The sequence below is a fragment of the Oryzias latipes genome, chromosome 8 (assembly GCF_053564925.1).
Source record: "Oryzias latipes strain Hd-rR chromosome 8, Olatipes_Hd-rR_3.1".
Classification (NCBI taxonomy): Eukaryota; Metazoa; Chordata; class Actinopteri; order Beloniformes; family Adrianichthyidae; genus Oryzias; species Oryzias latipes.
Window position 1 is genome coordinate 28,071,304 of NC_136244.1, and position 21,729 is coordinate 28,093,032.

General features: G+C 46.5%; 1 protein-coding gene across 2 annotated transcripts in view; it reads left to right on the forward strand.

Moving 5' to 3' along the window:
* Positions 1–21,729, forward strand: part of stx1b (syntaxin 1B) — a 35,754-nt gene that overhangs the window by 4,630 nt on the left and 9,395 nt on the right. The window contains exons 1-6 of one of the 2 annotated variants that reach the window (XM_078952001.1): positions 9,775–9,822; positions 11,678–11,752; positions 13,100–13,199; positions 15,932–16,006; positions 20,272–20,345; positions 21,107–21,215. In XM_078952001.1, the coding sequence (XP_078808127.1) occupies positions 11,732–11,752; positions 13,100–13,199; positions 15,932–16,006; positions 20,272–20,345; positions 21,107–21,215 (379 nt within the window). In that variant the 5' untranslated portion in view covers positions 9,775–9,822; positions 11,678–11,731. Of the gene's footprint in view, positions 1–9,774; positions 9,823–11,677; positions 11,753–13,099; positions 13,200–15,931; positions 16,007–20,271; positions 20,346–21,106; positions 21,216–21,729 lie in introns of those variants that run through there. The other variant, XM_023957192.2, reaches the window with a different exon arrangement.

The window sequence follows — 21,729 nt, forward strand, 5'->3', positions numbered from 1 at the left end:
AACAGCCAGAATGGAGGGGTAAAAAAGCAACAGTGGAGGGGCAAAAGAGCCAGAATGGACGGGTAAAACAGCCACAGTAGAGGGGTAAATAAGCCACAGTGGAGGGGTAAAAGAGTCACAGTGGAGGGGTAAAAGAGCCAGAATGGAAGGGTAAAACAGCCAGAATGGAGAGGGGTAAAATAGCCAAAATGGAGTGGTAAAAGAGCCACAGTGGAGGGGCAGAAGAGTCAGAAAGGAGGGGAAGAGAGAGACACATTTGAGGGGTAAAAGAGCCACAGTGGAGTGGTAAAAGAGCCACAGTGGAGGGGTAAAAGAGCCACAGTGGAGGGGTAAAAGAGCCAGAAAAGAGGGGAAGAAAAAGCCACAGTGGAGGGGTAAAAGAGCCACAGCGGAGGGGCAAAAGAGCCGAAATGGAGGGGCAAAAGAGCCAGTATGGAGGGGTAAAAGAGCTAGAATGTGTGTGTTAGTGTTAAAGTTAAAGTACCATCAGCTGTAACACACCTAGGTGTGTGAAATTTGTACTCCGCATTTGACCCCCCTGGGGGGGCGGTGAGCTGCAGACACAGCTGCACTCGTGAACCATTTGGTGGATATAAAAATCCACCAATCCACCCCCTCAATCCACCCCCTCAATGCTGAGTGTCCAGGGAGGTATTGGGTCTCATTTTTAAAGTCTTTGGTATGACTCTGCCTGGGTTTGAACACCAACCTTTCAGTCACAGGCTGGACACTCTTCTACAAGGCCACGGAGCTGGTTTGTGTGTGTTAGTGTGTGTGTTTGTATGTTTGTCTGTTCCTGGATAATTGATGCGGTCCGTTTTGTCCTCCTGGTGCAGCATCAGGTGGGCGGGGCTGCAGTTGTTTGACTCTATGTACTCAGCGCGTGCGCATGGGCGTGCACGTGTGCACAAACAAGCAGCTGCAGCAGTCAGTTGTGATGGGGGGTGGGGGGCTCTCTGACTGTGACTCCTGTGAACGTCTGTTTCTACGAGACCAAAGAAGAATTCAGATGAGGGGGTGTGGTCACATGACGCCGGCCTGTGACACGCGTGTTTGCTGAGCTTCGTCCAGAACTGTCCAGAGGACGTTCGGGCGGACGGTCGGCTGATCTTACAGGGAGTCTTGTGCTCGCCGTTTGCGCTGGCGTGGCGGTGGGAAGTCTCCGCCCCTCGTCTTCATCACAGGTGGTTCAAATGCAGCAGACAGATGAGGAAGCAGAGGACAAAGACCATCTTCATCTAATCTGACAAGGCAAAAAAGCTGTATGGCGGTAACCACGGCGGTAACAGCGGCGGTCAGAGGTGGAGCCGCTCTGGGATTTTCCAGAGACCTGCTGAACATTTGCATCTATTTGTGAAAAAGAGAACCTGTAAAAGTCTAAGCATAAAACTCTGGACACGCCCCCTGCTGGCTCTGCCCTCTGCTGATTGGTCTGTTGGCTGTCATGTGACTGGGGGTAGCTGCTCAGTTTCCCGTTCTCGCCGGCGCCCCCGGTCTCTGCTTTGTGTCTGTGTGTGCTGTGATGAATTATGAACATGTTCCCCTCCCCCACGGACGCTCAGCCCGCCGCTCTGCAGCACAGACGCTCCTCTTCCTCCTCTCCGCCTCCCAGACAGGCCTGTTTTCTTTGCTCGTCCAATCAGGAAGCAGCTCCTCGCTCAGGTGTGTTCTGTCTCCGTGTGGGCGGGACTTCATTACGATGTCATGTGGTGTTGCTGGAGGGCAGAGAAAGGCCACACCCACTTTATGATTGACGTTGTCTGAATTGACGCCCTCAAACAGCCTGATTGAATCTTGTCTGAGCTCCACGCCGCTTCAGGACGGCGCCCACCGGGCTGCCATGAGCGGCGTTGTTGGTGCTGTTGGATCTCTGAGGAGGAACTTCTGGACCGGATGGATTGTTGTCGTTCCGGTCGTTCTTCCTAAAAGTCCCGGCAGATCCATTCAGGCCAGAACTTTGACCGCGTCAGTCCAAAGTCCTCGTTCTGTCCTCGGACCCTCAGAACTGGACCTGCTGCGGTTTCTGGGAACAGCGAACGTTCCTTCACTGCAGCAAGTTTTCCAGGTTCTGAAGAAACCAAACAGCCCCAGACCATCACACTACCACCACCATCTTCTAAAGGGCCAGCCCTTTAGCAGTCCATCTTTATTTATGAACACCAACAATTTCCATTCACTGAATTCCATTTCAGTGCTGTTGGTCAAGAAAAACAGGAGAAGCCAAAAGACTTAAAAATAAATTGTGAAGCAGAAGCAGGGGGGGGGCTTTTACATGCTGACCTGTAAGAAGGGGGGGGGGCGGCTATAGGGCTGCAGTATGGCTGGGGCGTGGCCAAAGACTCAGCCCTCGGTAATCCAAACCCTGACTCAACATTCAGGAAAGTGTTCCAGCTTTTAGCTGCATACGACTGAAACGTTGAGTCTGGGCCCCCCCCAGGAGGACAGGGCCCCACCGATGACCCCACATCAACCGCTTGCAGCTAGTCTGCCAATCGGTTCACCGATAAAATCCAACATTCATCACAGTTTACTGATTTTTCAGTGTATTCAGGTTGAAGTTCAGATTCCCGGTTTTCCAGGTGACATGAACGCAGCATCAGCGTGTCGGGGGGGGGGGATTCCAGAAAACAGGTTTAAACTACTCTGACTTTAACCCTGAACTCTAGGGCAAGTCCACCTAAACTTGCTTACTCTGGGAATGTCAGTTTTGAGTTTGGTTAATTCAGGGTTTTTCAACCTTTTTCGAGCCACGGACACGTTGACCTTCACAAAAATCCTGCGGCACACCAGCAGCCAAAAAAAAAAAAAAAGGAGAAACTCTTAGTCTGTTTCCTCTGAAAGATGTTATAAAAGTTCAGTTTGACGATTTCAAAACTCTTTGATGTGTGTTCGTTGTGGTTTCAAGACGTTTAACAAGGAAGACGAAGATTGTGCGCTGAGACGCTGTCACTTTAACCCAATGCATCATGGGAGATGTAGTGATGGCAGACAGACTCATTGTTTTGTTCTCTTGTTCCACGGTCTGATACCGGATTCTGTGGAAAGCTACACCGCTAAAGACGAGCTTTAGCTGCTGTTTTTGTTGGAACTGAGAGACTCTATGAGCAGAATCAGAACAAGGAAGTGAAGACTTTAACCACTTCTGATTGGTCAGACTGTTGACGTGTGATTAAGCCTCCAAGGATGATTGGTGGAGACAGTTAAAGGGACGGGACTTTTCCTAAAACAGCTGAAGCTACGGCTAAATCGCGGTACCGTCATTCTTATCAAAATGTCTTTAATAGAATCAAATAAACACAAAGAAAAAAGTATTTTATGATCTTTCATATTCCAAACTACTCCGTGTTTTATCAGAGCCTGTTTGGATGAACACAGAGCTGATTTCCTGGAGATGGGAAATGATTTTAGATCAGTTAATGGGTCATTTCCCACGGCACACTAGTGTGCCGCGACACACCGGTTGAAAGACACTGGGTTAATTAACCTCCTCTCGGTAACCCTGGCCCATTAATGCACGCAGAGTACAACTAGGAATTCTCAGTGGATCGCCGATTTCTGGAGTCACCATGGAAACGCTTGGAGAACAAGAACTTTATACTTCAGTGAGACGGAAGGTTTGACTGACGGCGTATGAAGAATATCCACCTATCAAAAAAGTAATACTGCTCAGTAAAAGATAGAGTTTCTGCTCTTATTTCCAGTTTCATTGTAAGGGCAAAATGCTTATATATATATATGTATGTATGTATATATTTATATATATATATATATGTATAAGGCAACTGAAAAGAATTACTTCAATTGGTAACAAGTTTTTTTATATATAACTCAAATTTACATATTTATCTTACTAAATGTCATTTTACTCCAATTCAATTAAATGTCTTTCCATATTAATTTATTGTACTTCTTGAATATGTCTACGTTTGACCTCACAGATATTCTCTTTTTCATAATTTTATAATAATGATTCAGTGAGAAATGATTTGCACTATGGAGCTTCCATTCAGTTAACTTGACTGTGACTTCAGGTATTATGTTAATAAGCACAAGTGCTGCTGTATATCCTCATCATCCTCTTCCTCCCTCTCACTCATGGTGCAGAAAGAATTAAACATAACATTACAAATAACTAGACTAAACACAGTAAAACAGCTAAACAACTAAACACATTTGGTCAAAAACCCACACTTAAACCCAAATCCGTCCAGACAGGCAAAGGGAATGATATCCCACAATTCCTTGCGGTGCCGATCTAACAGCAGCACCAAAGTTACACCTACTTAATTGAATTAATTTGAATGAAAGTAAAATAACTGTCTGAAAACTACGTGTTATTTTAAAACTGACTTAAAAAAATGATTTATCTTAACTGAATCAAATAATGAAGTTAGATCAAAGTATAAAGTTTCTCTTTCCAACATCCATATGTGGTCTTATCATCCTCTCATGGTGGAAAAAGTATTATCTGAGCTTCTTCATCCACTAAATCATCTTCAAATGGACACGCCATGCTGCTTCACCTCTCTGAAAACAAACTAACCTGGGACATCTGGAGAACCCACAAGGCCTCGGCGCCGCTGGGGGGCAGCAGGGAGGCGGAGGGGGGGATTCTAAAACCAACATTCAGCCCATGATAACACAGAGCCAGAGGAAGAGGAGGAGCCAGAGGAGGAGCCAGAGGAGGAGCCAGAGGAGGAGCCAGAGGTGGAGTCAGAGGAGGAGCCAGAGGAGGAGTCAGAGGAGGAGCCAGAGGAGGAGGAGTCAGCGGCCGTGAACCACAGAAGGTTTCCTCAGGAGTCTCAACTCAGACGTAGAATTCAAAACATTTAACCCAGCAGAAAGAAATGTCAGGGAAGCCCCTCCCATCCTCTGCCTCAGGGGCGGAGCTTAATGACCCATGATGTCGTTTCAGGCACAGATGCTTTTAAATCCCTTAACCTCAGAAACCTGAGGACGAAACGTTGCTGCTGATTTTGTTGGTAGGACACTAAAACATCGACGCTCTGACTGGAAATGGCTCCACAAACACAGTGACCCTTTCAGAATAAAAGCTCTGAGTGCCTCTGATGAAGTCACTGATGGTGATGACATCACACGTGTCATTCAGGTGGAGAACGCTGCGGTTCTGGGATCAGAAAGCGTTCCTCCGAGTGGATCTATGAACGCAATCCCACTCAGAGATCCACTCGCTCTCCTGCAGGAAATCCCTCAGACCCCCCCCCCCCCCCCCCCCCCCGTCCATTACCAGGCCCGATAAAAGCCCCCCTGCATTCTGCTCCCCCCCCAGGCTTCTTGAGTGGAGAGAATCCGGTGTATTTATAGACTCAGAGGAGGAAGGTCTGTGTGTTAGTGTTCTGGTTGTGTTCCTCATAGGAGGACACGCCCCCCTCTTCCTTTGATGCTTAGCTGATTCCACACGCAGGTTCTGAAGAACTTTTCTGCTTCACTTCATTTGTTGACCATCCATCCATCCATGGAAGTGGAGGATCTCCTCTGACTGCTGGAGGCTGTGGTTAGATGATGAGTTGGCTGCACGCTGGTGCAGTGGTCAGCACTCTCCCCTCAAGGGAGAGGGTTCAAATCTCAGCTGTATTCTGTCCTGCTTCATGCGTGGGTTCTCCAGGTTCCTCCTACAGTCCAGAAGCAGGACTCAGAGGTTCTGTGGTGGTTCTGTATCGTCTCCAGAGGTGGATGTGACTACGTTTGCTTGACGAGGCGCTGGGACGGGCTGTGACCCGTTCAGGGTGACCCGCTTTCACCCAGCGGTGGCTGGGTTGGGCTCTGCTGTGACCCAAAAGGCCTCGCGTTCAGTTTAGCCGGTTTTTATGGGCATGAGTTCATTTCTGGAGGTTTCAGGCTTCTAGATCCTCGTCTGAACTCACGGTTCTGCTTTTCTGCTGAAGTCAGAGCTGAAACAGGGAAAATGTCTAAAACGGTTAGAGGATGAAGACATGAAATAAACCTAAACGATGGTTCATCACCTGTGATGATGTGATCTACAAAGTATTCATCTCTATTTCATCTTCCAGAACTGTTTAAGGGAAAGAACCAATTTAAGGGAAAGAACCAGTTTAAGGCAAAGAACCAGTTTAAGGGAAAGAACCAATTTAAGGGAAAGAACCAATTTAAGGGAAAGAACCAGTTTAAGGGAAAGAACCAGTTTAAGGGAAAAACTGTTTAAGGGAAAGAACCCGTTTAAGGGAAAGAACCAGTTTAAGGCAAAGAACCAGTTTAAGGGAAAGAACCAGTTTAAGAGAAAGAACCAGTTTAAGGGAAAAAACTGTTTAAGGCAAAGAACCAGTTTAAGGGAAAGAACCAGTTTAAGGCAAAGAACCAGTTTAAGAGAAAGAACCACTTTAAGGGAAAAAACTGTTTAAGGCAAAGAACCAGTTTAAGGGAAAGAACCAGTTTAAGGGAAAAAACTGTTTAAGGCAAAGAACCAGTTTAAGTGAAAGAACCAGTTTAAGGCAAAGAACCAGTTTAAGGGAAAGAACCAATTTAAGGGAAAGAACCAATTTAAGGGAAAGAACCAGTTTAAGGGAAAGAACCAGTTTAAGGGAAAGAACCAGTTTAAGGGAAAAAATTGTTTAAGGGAAAGAACCAGTTTAAGGGAAAGAACCAGTTTAAGGGAAAGAACCAGTTTAAGGGAAAGAACCAGTTTAAGGGAAAGAACCAGTTTAAGGGAAAGAACCAGTTTAAGGGAAAGAACCAGTTTAAGGCAAAGAACCAGTTTAAGGCAAAGAACCAGTTTAAGGGAAAGAACCAATTTAAGGGAAAGAACCAATTTAAGGGAAAGAATCAGTTTAAGGGAAAGAACCAGTTTAAGGGAAAGAACCAGTTTAAGGGAAAGAACTGTTTAAGGCAAAGAACCAGTTTAAGGGAAAGAACCAGTTTAAGGCAAAGAACCAGTTTAAGGGAAAGAACCAGTTTAAGGGAAAGAACCAGTTTAAGAGAAAGAACCAGTTTAAGGGAAAAAACTGTTTAAGGCAAAGAAACAGTTTAAGGGAAAGAACCAGTTTAAGGGAAAGAACCAGTTTAAGGGAAAGAACCAGTTTAAGGGAAAGAACCAGTTTAAGGGAAAGAACCAGTTTAAGAGAAAGAACCACTTTAAGGGAAAAAACTGTTTAAGGCAAAGAACCAGTTTAAGGGAAAGAACCAGTTTAAGGGAAAAAAACTGTTTAAGGCAAAGAACCAGTTTAAGGGAAAGAACCAATTTAAGGGAAAGAACCAATTTAAGGGAAAGAACCAGTTTAAGGGAAAGAACCAGTTTAAGGGAAAGAACCAGTTTAAGGGAAAGAACCAGTTTAAGGGAAAAAACTGTTTAAGGGAAAGAACCAGTTTAAGGGAAAGAACCAGTTTAAGGCAAAGAACCAGTTTAAGGGAAAGAACCAGTTTAAGAGAAAGAACCAGTTTAAGGGAAAAAACCAGTTTAAGGGAAAGAACCAGTTTAAGGGAAAAAACTGTTTAAGGCAAAGAACCAGTTTAAGGGAAAGAACCAGTTTAAGGGAAAGAACCAGTTTAAGGGAAAGAACCAGTTTAAGGGAAAGAACCAGTTTAAGGGAAAAAACTGTTTAAGGCAAAGAACCAGTTTAAGGGAAAGAACCAGTTTAAGGCAAATAACCAGTTTAAGGGAAAGAACCAGTTTAAGGGAAAGAACCAGTTTAAGGCAAAGAACCATTTTAAGGGAAAGAACCAGTTTAAGGGAAAGAACCAGTTTAAGGGAAAGAACCAGTTTAAGGCAAAGAACAAGGTTAAGGGAAAGAACCAGTTTAAGGCGAAGAACCAGTTTAAGGGAAAAAACTATTTAAGGGAAATAACCTGGTTTAAGGGAAAGAACCTGGTTTAAGGGAAAGAACCAATTTAAGGGAAAGAACCAGTTTAAGGGAAAGAACCAGTTTAAGGGAAAGAACCAGTTTAAGGGAAAGAAGGGGAGGTGTTTCATCATCACTGCCTCCTCCTCCTCCTCCTCTTCCTCCTCCTCAGATGATGGAACAAACAGCTGAGCAACTGCGTCTCAGCTGTTATGTAACCGTATTCAGATACTCGTCAGTGCCTAGAACTGAGCCTGAAAAGCTGGCCCACCTCACATTCATCTCATTACAGGGTTCAGACCATCAGCTGGTGCTCCAGAACATCAGCTGATCGTCTGACCCATTCCATCATTTGAAGCAGACTCTGTCCCCGGACAGACTCTGTCTTCCTCCCGTCTGGTTCCTCTATCTTCGCGTCAGTCCAGTTGGGTTGGCACCCCGGTCCTGGTGCTGAAACGGACCTGACATGGAGACAGTCCTCCTCCTGGTCAGGTCTCTGCCAGCAGACCCAAGCCGGGCCGCTCACTGGTCCAGGCTGTGAAGATACTGGTACCATCAGGACTGAGTGGGTTCTAGGCAGCCTTCAGATGGATCCGTATCCAGAGACCTCTGCAGGTCCTGATGGTTCTGCGTGCTCTGAAGAGTTTAAGCCGTGTCTGTTTGGACGGAGCAGCTTGTTTATTCCAACATCTAAGGAAGAGCAGAATCCGATTATTTCAACCAATCCTAAGTCAGGATTGGTTGAAATAATCGGATCGTTTTAGAAACGTATTCTAAGAAAATGTGTTTGACATCATCGTTTCAGTTCCACAACATCCTCACCTAAATGTAGGATTCAGTATTTGATGGCTGAACTCCCCCCACGCTGGGTTCTGCTCTGCCTCCTGGAGGTGTCTCCTCCGTCCTCTGCTGTCACATCCAGACTGGAGAGAGGATGACTTCCACAGGGAGGGGCCCCGTGATGCCTTCAGGGACCCTGTCAGAGCTGTACTTCTGCCAGGTCCTGGGAGCCCATCCAGAAGCGAACCCCCAACGGTTCTGACCGTCTTCACCTCACGCTTTGGCCAGAGAGCCTTTTAGAACCGCCGCTAGAGAAATCCATCCGAAGGGTTCTGGAAGCGTCACAGCAGACGGACAAGAAAAGACATTTTTAGGCCAAACGTTTGTCTGTTGAATCCTTCAGACTAACGGTTCTGTTTGTCCGCCTGTCGGCCCGTCTGACAGAAAGTTCAGATCCTCACGGATCACATGAACCTCTGGATCTCTGGTCTCTCCTCTCCTGAAGCGGATCTTCTCTGTGGATCAGGTTTGACAGACGGTCTTTGAGGTTGACTTTCCGTCTCTGTTTTCAACCGCTGATTCAGCAGTCTGTGGGAGGGGCTGAGTCACCACCGTAGCATCAGCTGATTGTTAGCAATAGTGAACTGAGTCTGTGGCTTCGCCCTTTCTGTGGCTAGCTGATGTAGCATGCTAGCATTTTCTTCAATATTAGTGAAGAAACTTCAGACGTTTCTAAGTATTTTATGAACCGATTGACTGATGGGGTCTTTTGGAGTGGGGGTGCTCTGCAGCGCCCCCTGCTGGGGTTTTTACAGTGAATCCACATGAAACCAGGTCCATCCTGATAGCAGAATGACACAAAGCCTGTTCCACTTTGTTCTGGAAATCATTTTGTTTGTGTTGGAACGTGATTATGGCGTTCTAGAGAGAATTACAAACAGGAATCCGTGTGAATCCTGTTAGACACACTGGGACTCCCGGGACTCTCCATGTTGTGAAGCCCTGAAGGAAACACAAATCCTCCAGCCAGCTCTGCAGCTTCATCGCTCTCTCTTTTCTTTACGAGCGTTCACAGACCGTCACGTTGAGTACGTCAGCCGTCCTAAAGCCGCCGTCGTTCCTGCAGCGGCCCTTCACTCTGCCTCCACAGCGCCGCAGCGACAGACGACCCGGCGGGTGAGGACTCGGCTGCAGGACTCTGGGGACATCCAGGAGCTGAAGCCTGAGGGTCAGAAAACTGTTGGAGGGTCATTGTGGCCCAGAACTGCTAATTCTGTCGGGGTTCTGCTCAGATCTGGACCTGGACTCTCTCAGGCACCATTTGAGGTCCGACTGAGACTCAGAGCCAGAAGCTGCAGGAACCCCCGGAACCAGAACCCGGAGTGTTGTTTCAGAATGAACTGCCTTTGCTCAGAACTTCTAGATCCTATATATGCCTATATATCCTATATAGCCACATATGGCTCTTTTGATGGTCACATGTGGCTCGCAGACAAATCTTTAATTATACTTTTGTTTTTCATTAGACCAGTCCTTCTCGGGTGTGATGCGATGCCAGGGGGGGCGCGCGGTAGTAGTCTGCACCACTATCAGTTTACTATCATCTATTATTTCACAGAGTTTATAGCAGCCTGAAACCTGCAAACCGACGTCCCTTCAACCGCGCTCCCGTCTCTGAGAACGAGGGCGAAGGTGCAGCGGGATGTGTGAGGAAGAAGGGGGGGTTGTGGGCACAGGCAGCAGGTGAATCGCGCAGGGATTGTAAAAACCTAAAACCCGCTGCCCGTCACTCACTGCAGCGTGTGAATGTGTGTTTGGCTCCCCGTCTGCATGTGATCAGTCTGTCTCACATCTACAGAACATTCAGGCCTACGATCACGTTTAAAGTCTCAACGCCTGCATGAAGCAGAAACTCACCACGTATCAACCGGACTAAACCATCAGCAGAACCACGCAGAACCAGAATTCACATTAATGCTAAGAAATACTCATCATTTATCAGCAACAGCATAACAATGTTATTAAAAAGAATCCACAGACTTAGTGTGTTGAAATTACATCAAATGCACACATTCACTTGTAGTTTTAGTTTTAAACATATTGTGGCAGACTGACTATGACTGGGTGGCTGTTGTTGGGTCGCGTTCTAAATTTTGGAGTTCATTGAACGCATCAAGCAGAGATCTGATTGGCCCTCAGTTCTGTCGCTCAGTCTGTCGTTGGGGAGTTTGGACCAATGGGGTTCAGCTATTGGCCGAATTTGGAAATAGGAGGACTGGAGCGGCAGTGAGGGAATGTAAAGTTGGGAGAAGCGCTCTGGTCTTGGTGGGAGAGACTGAGGAGTTGCTGAATTAATTGTACGGCGTTTGTTACAGCCTGCAGTAACCAGAATAGAGAACCTTAAAAGAGGTTAAGTCTCAGTGTGGAAGAGGGACACTACTTTATTGTATGGCTCTTTGGAAATTACATTTAAAAATATGTGACGTTTATGGCTCTTGGCCAAAAAGGTTCCCCACCCCTGGGATAGAAGGAGACTCTATTTCCCATCAGGCCATGCGTGAGCAGATAATGGCAGTGTGGCAGACACAAGGGGGGGGGGGGGGGTTATGATGATGGTAGCTGCTGATGGTGGCGGCAGATCAGACTTATCAGCAGAGAACAGACATTTCCCATGATCCTCCTGGTGCACGCGTGGGCTTGAAGGCTGAGGCCAGCGAAGCGAGCGTCTGATCACATGACTGTCTTCATTTGGAACCATCGACCTCCATGAGCCGTGACTACTTAGAGATGAAGAGCAGCTGTAGATCAGATCCCGGTCTACGGATGTTCTTCCTCTTTACAGAAACACAAACATGTATTATGGGATGTACAAATCTCCAATGACACAAACATTCGGATTGTTTTCTGAATTCTTTGCTGCTGCTGTCAGGAGTCGGACCTGAACATGTTTGTGGCTTCATGAACCTGAACTTTGTTCCACAACAGTTGGGACAATAAAGCTTTAGGATTTGCCTGATCACATGACCAGGCAGGGAAGTGTGTTTGTGTTGTGTTTACAACTCCTCTTCCTCTCTTGTGTGCAGGCGAAGGACAGCGACGATGATGAGGAGGTGGTCCAGGTCGACCGGGACCACTTCATGGATGAGTTTTTCGAACAGGTCAGCGTTTCACAAACACGCACTAACTCACACAAACACACAGTCAAAGACACACATGCAAACAGAAGTGTGTCGCTGATGAAAGAATCTGCTAAAAAATGAACATGTTTTCTGAAACCAGAGCCTCTGATGGGTCAAACATATGAGGTTCTGGTTCTGATGGGTCCCATTGGATCATGTGTTACCCTCTGGTGTAGGGGTGTGTATTGACAAGAGTCTGGTGACACGATACGTATCCCGATATAGTACTGGAACACAATTTTTCTCTTTTAAAAAAAATATGGCATTAAAAAAAACTCTACTTGAATTTCAATACGTCTTTCATTTTAATAAAATTGTCAAATTCCGTTTATTTAATGATCACAATGTTAAGAACTGCAACTGTGTCTCATATAGAAGCTGCTTTTATCCAAATTCATTGTGCTTTTATTTTGGTAAGCTATATATAGAAAGGGAACAGTCAACATTGTCTGATTTCTACAACAAAACATATTTCAGTATAAGAAAAAAAACAGAATGAATGTGTCTGAACTAATCAGGTTGTAACAGTCTGATTGGGACAATCACTGTTTATTTTCAACATTGCGTAGTGGAGCTTCTCCAGAACTTTTCAACGGCTCAGGATCTGATAAGGGGGGGGGGCACTAATTCTTTCCAGAAACAATAAAGTGATGATGATGAGGCAGCATGACAGGATGAAGGAAGGTTCCTAATGTGACTAAGACGCTTTGTTTCCATGTCTGCACCGCTGCAGCCACGCAGCCACGCTCATCGCCACGACGATGGCTTTTTACACATCACTCTGATCCATCGGGTCGCTGAACTAGAATCTATTGCTGGGAGGTTCTGCAGAACTTTGGCCCGCTTTGCCAACAGCATTCATGCTGATGCTAAGCGCATTAGCCTGTTAGCCGCTGTGCAGCTGCAGAGCTTCACTCGCTTTTATCTAAAAAGCACCACAATCCACCTTTTTCTGTGTTACTGGCAGCAACGTGGCTCAGAGTTTCTGTTCTGTACCATCCTAAGTAAAAAGTCATGGCTGATAGCAACAGAACCAGCTGCTTCTGGCTGAGATCCTGTTGTTTTGTGCTGTAGAGCTGCTCAAAGAGGCTCTGCTGCCAACTAGTGGTCGGAGGGTGAAGGACGCTCAGAAATAATCCAAGAAATAAATTCAGTATCGTCTTGGCAGCATTTTGAATCCAGGATCGCCAAATGAAGTGTCACGAGTTTTCTCTGAATCAGTCAACCCTTGATGGGTCAGTAGGTTCTGACGGGTCAGTAGGTTCTGGTTCTGTCCTGCTGTTTGCGGGTCTGTTTTGTGCGTCAGTTGTGCGTTTGTGTGTCCAGGTGGAGGAGATCCGGGGCTGCATAGAGAAGCTGTCGGAGGACGTGGAGCACGTGAAGAAGCAGCACAGCGCCATTTTGGCCGCCCCCAACCCTGATGAAAGTAAGACCGAAGCTCCGCCCCCACACCCTTGTCTCCGTCCCCTGAAGCTCCTGCTGCCGTCAGCATGAAGCGTGGAAGCTCTCTGGGACGTGCACGTGTCTGCATGTGCATGACGGTTGCATGACCAAGTGTCTGAGCATGCTCAGAAGAAGCAGGTGAGGCTGCAGAGCTGCAGCCGTCAGACTGGGCGCAGGGTGGGCGGGGCTTGTTTACTGCTAAAGGTGTTGAACCCATGACAGTTTGTTGGAGTCACACTTGGGCAACGATGCCTGCAGACTGAGAAAAAAACGGGTTCTGGTCCGATCCAGCCTGGGTTTGGTCTGGACCAGAACTCTGGTATACCTGCCGGATGCACTGTGGGGGATGGGGGGTCCGGCCTTTCCTCCTCAGGACTCGAACCGTTCAGAGAAAGCTCAGCGCGTTCTCATTAATAAGTCAGTTCACAGACCAACCACTGGGGGGCGTCACGCTGAGGCCACCTGCAGCCCCCCCAACGCTACCTGTCCAGAAAGGATTCCATGACATCACATCCAATCAAATCAGCAGCTCCTTCAGCAGGTCACATGACTGCAGCGTCCTCAGCCGTTGGTCTGCCTTCTCAGGTGGTTACCTCATGTTGAGGTGGGGGCCTGTGGGCGGGTGTAAGCTCACGGCGCCCTCTGCTGGTGTTGGCGTGGCTTCAGGTGTTGGTTCTGCATGCTGTGTTCCTCGTGCTTTCTGTTGCATGCTGAATGACGTTCTGTGTTCTCCGCCCCCCCTTGTCCCCGCCCCCCTCGTGGCGGTGTTTTGATCTCTGCTGCATGCCGCCGCGCCGCCTGCATGTTTTAACTGCATGACGTGACGTTGAGGTCAGAAGAGACCCTGAGGGTAACCGTCCAGGACCGGTGAGTAAAAGACACTCCCCCCAAACCTGACCACACCTGTCCTGACTGGCTCCGCCCCCCATCATCTGCATCATCCTCAGGTTTAGCATCTGAAAAGTCCAAAATGACATCTATAATCCTGAAAATCTCTCTAAAAGGAAGGAATGTTTTCCTCCTCAGGTCACCAACGTTACGGAGTTTGTTCAATTCCATCAGAGCAGAAAGAAAACAAACCAAACTATGAGGTTCTGATCCAAAACAGAAAAAAAGAAGAAAAAAATCATAAATTGTGAAATAATAAACAACGAGCCTCATTCTGAACCTGGTTCTGGACCTGGTTCTGGTTGATCCGGACTCGGTGTCAGCTGAAGCCGCTGGCTGCAGCCCCCCCCCCCCCCCCCCCCCGGCCTGAGTCAGAGGGAGAGGCTGAATGGCATTGCGGCGCTCGTAAATCTGACCGCTCTGCTGCAGTCACGCTGGCCCCGCCCCCTCCCAGCTGCTGCTGAGGATGAGGAAGAGGATGAGGAGGGAGGCCCTCCAGCCTCTCAGCAGTTTTCATGGAAACATTCGGGTTCTGTTTGTTTCATTAAACTCAGTCTTTTTTTTCCTTAGTCAGTCAATCAAAAAACTGTAAACAAACATCTGGCTGCTTCAATCTCACCTCTGATTGGCCGGCTTCCAGACGTGGAGGAAGCCCCACCCACTACATGTGACGTCATCAGCTTATTGAAACCAAAGCAATAAAGACAAAAGCATTTTTATCGATAACGTTTACCGCTAAAATCCCAGAAAAAGTTCAATTGTCCAGCAGGATTTCTGAAGCTAAAAGAAAAGCTCAACACCAATACAGAAATGCCAGAAAAATGCCAGAAAAATGCCCACAGTTAGAGCTTTTCTGACACAATCCAACTGTTTTTAACTTAAAATTCTCCCTAAAAATAAGTTCATCAGAGAAGAGTCTTTTTATTGGTATTTCAACTTTAAACAGAGGGTTCAAGGATTTAAGTTTGACAAAGTATACAAAACCGATGACATGTCCCCACACACCCTCCCCTCCCCCCCTGACTGCACCACTCTTTCAAACTACAAATAATTTGTAAAATTTACAATTGCACATTTCCAAAACACAGAGTCAATCATCAAATATTCTAACAGCAGTGACGTCTAAGTTCTTCATATAATTTAAGGAAGGATTCCAAGTGGAATAAAAATCTGTGTAGATCCTCGAGCAGAGAAGCCAGTTTTCTCCAAAACCAAATAATGTTAGAGATTATTTATCCACATCTTTAACGTTGGAGGAAAATGATCCTCCCATTTGAGAAGAATAAGTCTCCTAGCAATTAAGGTCCCAAAGATAATTATGTTTTGTGGTTGAGATGAAGATCCTGTGGGATTACACCAAATATTGCAGAAATGACAGAAGGCTTCATAGGCCGTTGTAAAACATCTGAAAATGCTTTAAATATTGACGGCCAAAAGCAACTTAATTTTGCACAGGACCAAAACATATGTGAGGTGGTGGCCGTTGATTGTTTACATCGATCACAAATTGGATTAATATCTGGAATGAATTTTGTAAGTTTTGCTTTAGACCAATGGAGTCATCCTGTGATGTGAACAGATGGAGGAAGAGTATATTCTGTCTAAAACTGTCTCCCATATCTTCTCAGTCATATTTAAGCCCAAATCCTCTTCCCATTGGGTTTTTAGCAATATTAGAGGCGTCTTTTGATTTGCATTGTATGTGTTTAGCAAGTAGTAAATGTTCCCGATTGTTCCCCTGACGTTTATGTAAAGTTGAGAACACTTTTCTTAAAACAAAGATGATGGACAGAGACACTGATGGCGTTCTTCTGCTTTGTTCTGCAGAAACCAAACAGGAGTTGGAGGACCTCACAGCGGACATCAAAAAAACAGCCAATAAAGTCCGTTCAAAATTAAAAGGTAAGACTGCCGACTGCTGACCCAGTTCAAAGTTCTGTTGGCTTTGAAAGAACAGCCAGAGAGGCGTTCACAGACATGGTCATGTGGGCGGAGCAAAACAAAAGAAACATCTGGAATCAAGTTTTTCTGAATGGAGACAGAAAAGAGGAGGTCTGCAGGTTTTCAGATGCTTATTTGACTGAACACGGTTCTGAAGGTTCTCCTCTTTAGCTGTTTTGTTGTTGAGGTTCTGCGTACTCCAGGAATCCAGAACAGTAGCTAAGAGGACGAAATGTGAAATGTAGGCGGTCAGCTGTAGCCGCAGCAGACGGCGGTCTGAGCACGCTCAGTCTGAGGGCGGAGGATGGAAGAACCCGGAACACAGCCGTCCCTGTTCTGTACACGGTGCTGAGCCAGGCTTTGGACCGTATCCTTCCCCTCTCACAAATAGTTCCTGGTGTTCATCGGAGCTTCAGCTGCAGGAATTATTTAGAAAAGGTCTGCAACACACACAGTGGGCTTGTGGTAGAGTGTCCATCCTGGAACTGGAAGGCTCAAATCCACAGTCTTACCAAAGAACCAGCACCTGCCTGTTTCTTTGGATTGGGGGGGGGGGGGGGGGTAGACCATCAAATGCAGCTATGTGCTCCCCCGAGGGAGTGGGGGAGGGGTCGAACGTGGAGGGCAAATTTCATGCCCCTCATTGTGTGAGGCTGTACATATGGAGGCCGAGAATAGCATTCTATAATTAGAATTCCCATGAGGCAACAGTGCTCACGCGCACAGAGACACTCAGGTTCTGGAGCAGGAACATCAGAACCATCAGAACCATCAGAGCAGCTGGACTTTTTTTTACAGAAACACGATCATAGGAACATGAAACTGTGGTTCTGCTCCACCAGCTCCAGCAGTGAGAGGAAGCGGGTGGTAGGTTTGATTCCCAGATGGGTCAGCGGCGGCACATTTACAATAAAATTAAAAAATGGAGACGTTATTTATCCCTCAATGGGGAAATTCTTCTCTGCGTTTTGGCCCCTCCCCTGGGGGGAGCGGTGAGCTACAGACTAGCCGCGCTCGGGGGGCGACAGCTGGCTGGGGGGAGCAGGGATCGATCCGCCGACCCTTCGATTGTTGGACGACCTGTTCTACCGCCTGAGCTAAACTTACAGTGAGAACGTAAATCATGCTGTTCCAGACTGAGTCATTCTGACCCAAACAAGGCCACTTGGCCATTGGCCTCCAGCAGAACCTGAGAAGGTCCTCAACTGGTAAACTAGAGGTGCTGGGGGTGGGGTGGGGCACAGCCTTGGGGGGCGGAGCTGTTTATTCACTGACCCTTTCCAAAAATTACAAGATCATGGAAAAGTGTTGGATCCTTGATTTTTCTCATTGATTCCCACATAATGATTGGAATCACCAAGAAGAACCAACCTAAATGTCACAAAGCAAAAGTCACAATGACACGTTCCAGAAAGATGATAACATTTCCAAACTGCCCTGAACACAACACAAGAACCCCTTGAAGGTGGCGCTGTTATTTTTATCACAAGTTTAAAAAAAGACGTAGAAGCTTCTGTCTGATGAAAATACAAAAGCCAAATATTTCACCAGTTTTTAGAAATGAAAACTAAAACCATCAAACTCTAAATCCTTTCGTTTTATTTGGATATTTCATATTTTTTCTCAGCGTTTTGACGGTACAGCAACAGATTTCAGCAGAACAAGAAAACACGGAATTGTTTTTCAAAAGTTAAAGCTGCTGAAGACGTCTGTAAACAGACAATCTGTTGCTATCTTAGCCAGCTTTCATCGCCCTGCCTCACAAGCAGAAAACACACGTGCACGTGCACGCGCCCATGTGACAGGGCGGTGTGATACCGCTGAGTCATCGTGCGTCCAGCAGCGACTCGGCCCGCAGCCGGGAAACACAAACGTTCTCATCTCCTTTGAGGACGTGACATTGGCTGGGACAGGCTCCGCCCACACTGTAACCTTTAAAACAACTAATCTGCACAGATGCAACAATTTCCATCCGTGCGCTCACCGCCACGTTTGTATGCCACTTATGTAAGCCACTTAGCTGAACATGCTTCAGAGACAAAGTGACATCAGAGTCACATGACACATGAACAGCCCCCCCTGCCAAAGCAGAACCAGAACCTGTGGGGTTGGGTCACTCTTATCCCGTCCAGCACTTTGTGTTACTAATGTATGAAAGGTGTTCCATGAATGAAGTAAACAAAGTATAACTGGGACAAGTTTAAAAAGGTCAAACATCTTTAAAGACCCAGTTATTTTAATGGACCAAATGAAATCATGAAGAGGCGTTCACAGACGCAGAGAAATTACAGTTTTGCTGAAGAATTTCCTTCAGCTCTCAGCTGGATCCATGTTTGAACAGCTAAGTCGTAAAAAGCGTTTCAGTGTTTAGAAACTGCATTTCCAGGTCTCCTATTGGCCTTCGGTTGAGATGCTCCACATCTGGAAGAGCGCAGCCAAAACCAAACCTGAACCACCATGTGGAGATCTTTGTTCTGCACCAGATAGAGATCTGAATCACCAAGGAGAACCAACTTAAATGTCACAAAACGAAAGTCACAATGGCCCCATTTCCACTGCATGGTTCAAGTGACCCAATTCTGATTTTTTCCTCTCATGTGGCACAGATGGGATATGACCGGTGAACGTGTAAGCAGGAAAAAAGCGCATGGATTCCGATTTCCTCAGATCGGATTCAGGCCTCTCTCATATGTGGAAATAAATCGGATACGAATTGGATACGTGCATTAGCGTGTGCCATGTAAGCAGACGAATCGGATATTCCCCAGTAAATGCGAGTCGTATGTCAGTGACATCAACTCAGGACACCACCCACTGAGATCACATGACTTATTAAAGTGCTTTTGTGCGCTGATGTCGCTGTCAGCGTGTTACCTTTCAGCCTCAGGCTTCTGACCGAAGTCGGAAACCGCTGTTATTCCCGGTCCGGTCCCGGTCGTGACGCAAACGGTAACTAATCAAGCGGGACGCCATTGCTTTGGAACAGGCTAGAAGCCGTTTATTTCTTTCGGAGTGTGGGCGTGTATGATGGCGACCGCGCATGCTGTGTGTGTGAGTGTGTGTGTGTAAGGATAGGAGAGGGGCCGGGTGTGAGCGCGGAGCGGGAGAGTGTCGGAGAACCGAAATAAAAATAAGGTGTCTCCCCCAAAAGATTGTTTTGGAGTCTTTCTTAACCCATTCGGTGTAGAATCCGCCTTCGGCCCTAGAGGAAATCTCCCGTGCGTTTCTGACCACGGTCGGAAAAAGAGAAGTCATCACGCAGGAAAGGTTCAACATTTGGATCAAACTGTTTGAACAGCACAACGTCTGCAAACACTTCCTCATTCAAAACTCACAGAGAGCACATAAGACAGCCGAGCAGCCCCCCTTTTTACTCCCCCGTGCATCCCCTCAGGAGCGCCCAAGGCCACGCCTCCTTCCGTCGCTGTGTTGCTTCCATGACAACCACAGTCACACAAAAGTCCAAAGGAGGTCCGCGGAAGGCGGGAATGCTGCTACGTAGTCCTCAGAACGTCTACGTTTGACAGTTTCAGCATTGGATAGTGTAAATGCAAAAATCGGACACGGGTCACTTTTAAAAGATGATGGAAGCGGGTTGTCCAAAAAATCGGATATAGTCAGAAAATCGGATATAGGCATCAAGACCTGCAGTGTAAATGCGGCCAATGACACGTTCCAGAAAGATTTTAACATTTCCAAACTCCCTTGAACACAACACAACACAACCGCCCCTTCTTTAACTACAGGCCAAGCAGAAAACAGAACACTCTGGAATACTAGTTCTGTTTGATCCAGCTCTGGTTCTGTTCGACAGTTCTCCTGGTTTGGACCAAACAGGAGATCACTTCAGTGTAAAGGCAGACAGATTTTCTAAGAAAAGGAGGAGAACCAAAAGGAGGAGGTGCTGTAAACTCTGTGTGTTTAGAAGAGAACCAAACGTCCACGGCGTGAGTCTGATGATGATTCTCAGGAGGAAACCCATTTTCATCAGGAGCCAACGTGGAAAACTCTGAAAGGATCACAGATCATCTCTGCACACACACTCCTCACGCCTGTCCTGTTCTCTCCTTTCAGCCTGAAGCTGCAGCTTCTGTAATACCCTATCTCACTGCCCCACACCTCCTGTTGAATCTTCTGAAGTGACACTCAAAATGAAATGATGACCACAGAACCAGTAGGAGATCATGGCGACTGCACGTCTTTGAAAAACGCTGTGTGTGTTTCAGCAATCGAGCAGAGCATCGAGCAAGAGGAGGGCCTGAACAGATCATCAGCGGACCTCAGGATCCGCAAAACACAGGTAAGTAAAGCCCAAGAAGGTAAATACTGACACTTTAAGGAAGGGGGAGGGTGCAGACCAGGGCTGCCCAACATGCCTTATTAACCGCTAACAGTTTTCACAGAGATGCTGGTTTGAGGTCCACTGCCCTGCGGTGCATCTTCTTTGCCCCACAGCGTTTGTGTGATTTCACAACATTCTGCTCCACTATTGGTTGTTGCCTCTTTTCTGTCTGGTGCTCAGTGCTGGGACATGGCGGTCAAGACAAAAAGCCAGCAGGTTACACACCAGAGAGTGTGTGTGTATGTGTTAAACTTTTGGCTTTTGTTATGAACGTCATAGAATGGAATGGAAAAAGAGATGATTTACAGAATTTTGTATGCTTGTTGTCTGTGTGTGTCAGTGTGTGATCATGAAGTCCAGCAAACATGAAATAAATCTTTCAGATAGAATAGATTCATGACAAAAGTCATTAAATACAAAATGCAAAGATAATTTTAAACTGACGTCAAATCATTTTCTTGTTTAAGGTTTTGTCGGCCTGTCAAAACACATAATTTACCCACAGTTCTCTGTGTTTTTTTGTTAACGGTAGGTTCTGTTTCTGGCGGTAACTTGGAGACTTTATATTTCTTTGCTTTATAAATGATTGGTTTGATTTGGATATAATGCAACATTCATATGTTTCGGCCTCTGGTTACAATCCAGCCTTCTGGTAATAATGTTAGTTTCAAACATAACAATGGATCTATGTTTCATGGGTTTGCTGTGTTCTGTTGCAGCACTCGACGCTTTCACGCAAGTTTGTGGAGGTGATGACTGAGTACAACACCACGCAGTCCAAGTACCGCGACCGCTGCAAGGACCGCATTCAGAGACAGCTGGAGATCAGTGAGTACACAACACACCTCCTGACACACTGCACACAGACACTGTGCAGCTGTAACTCAGAGCAGGACTCACAAGCACCACACAGCGGACAGCTGGAGGTAAGAAACACTGACGATGCCCCCGTTTCAAGGAAACACATTTTACACAAATATTCTATCCCAGTGGGCCAGACATACATGAAGACTAATTTTCAAATAGTCTTTGCAGTTTCTTGAATATCTAGGAATAGTTCCCATTTAAGAACGTACCCCAAACTGTTCCTACAGCTGCCACTAGAGGGCAGTGAAGATCCTTCATCTGCAAAATATGCTCTGTTTCTGCAATGACCCTCCCTGTGGGACCAACAGATGAGCCCACAACAGTGGAGATTTTAAAAGTTCCCGGATATTATTCTCCCAAATCATAGTTTCAGTCAAAAAAAGGAAGGAAATGTCCTCAGTTCCACAAATGTCCCTGCTGTGATGCTTAGTTTTCAGTGTCCTCACAAGTATATAAAGACAAGTACATTGTCTCC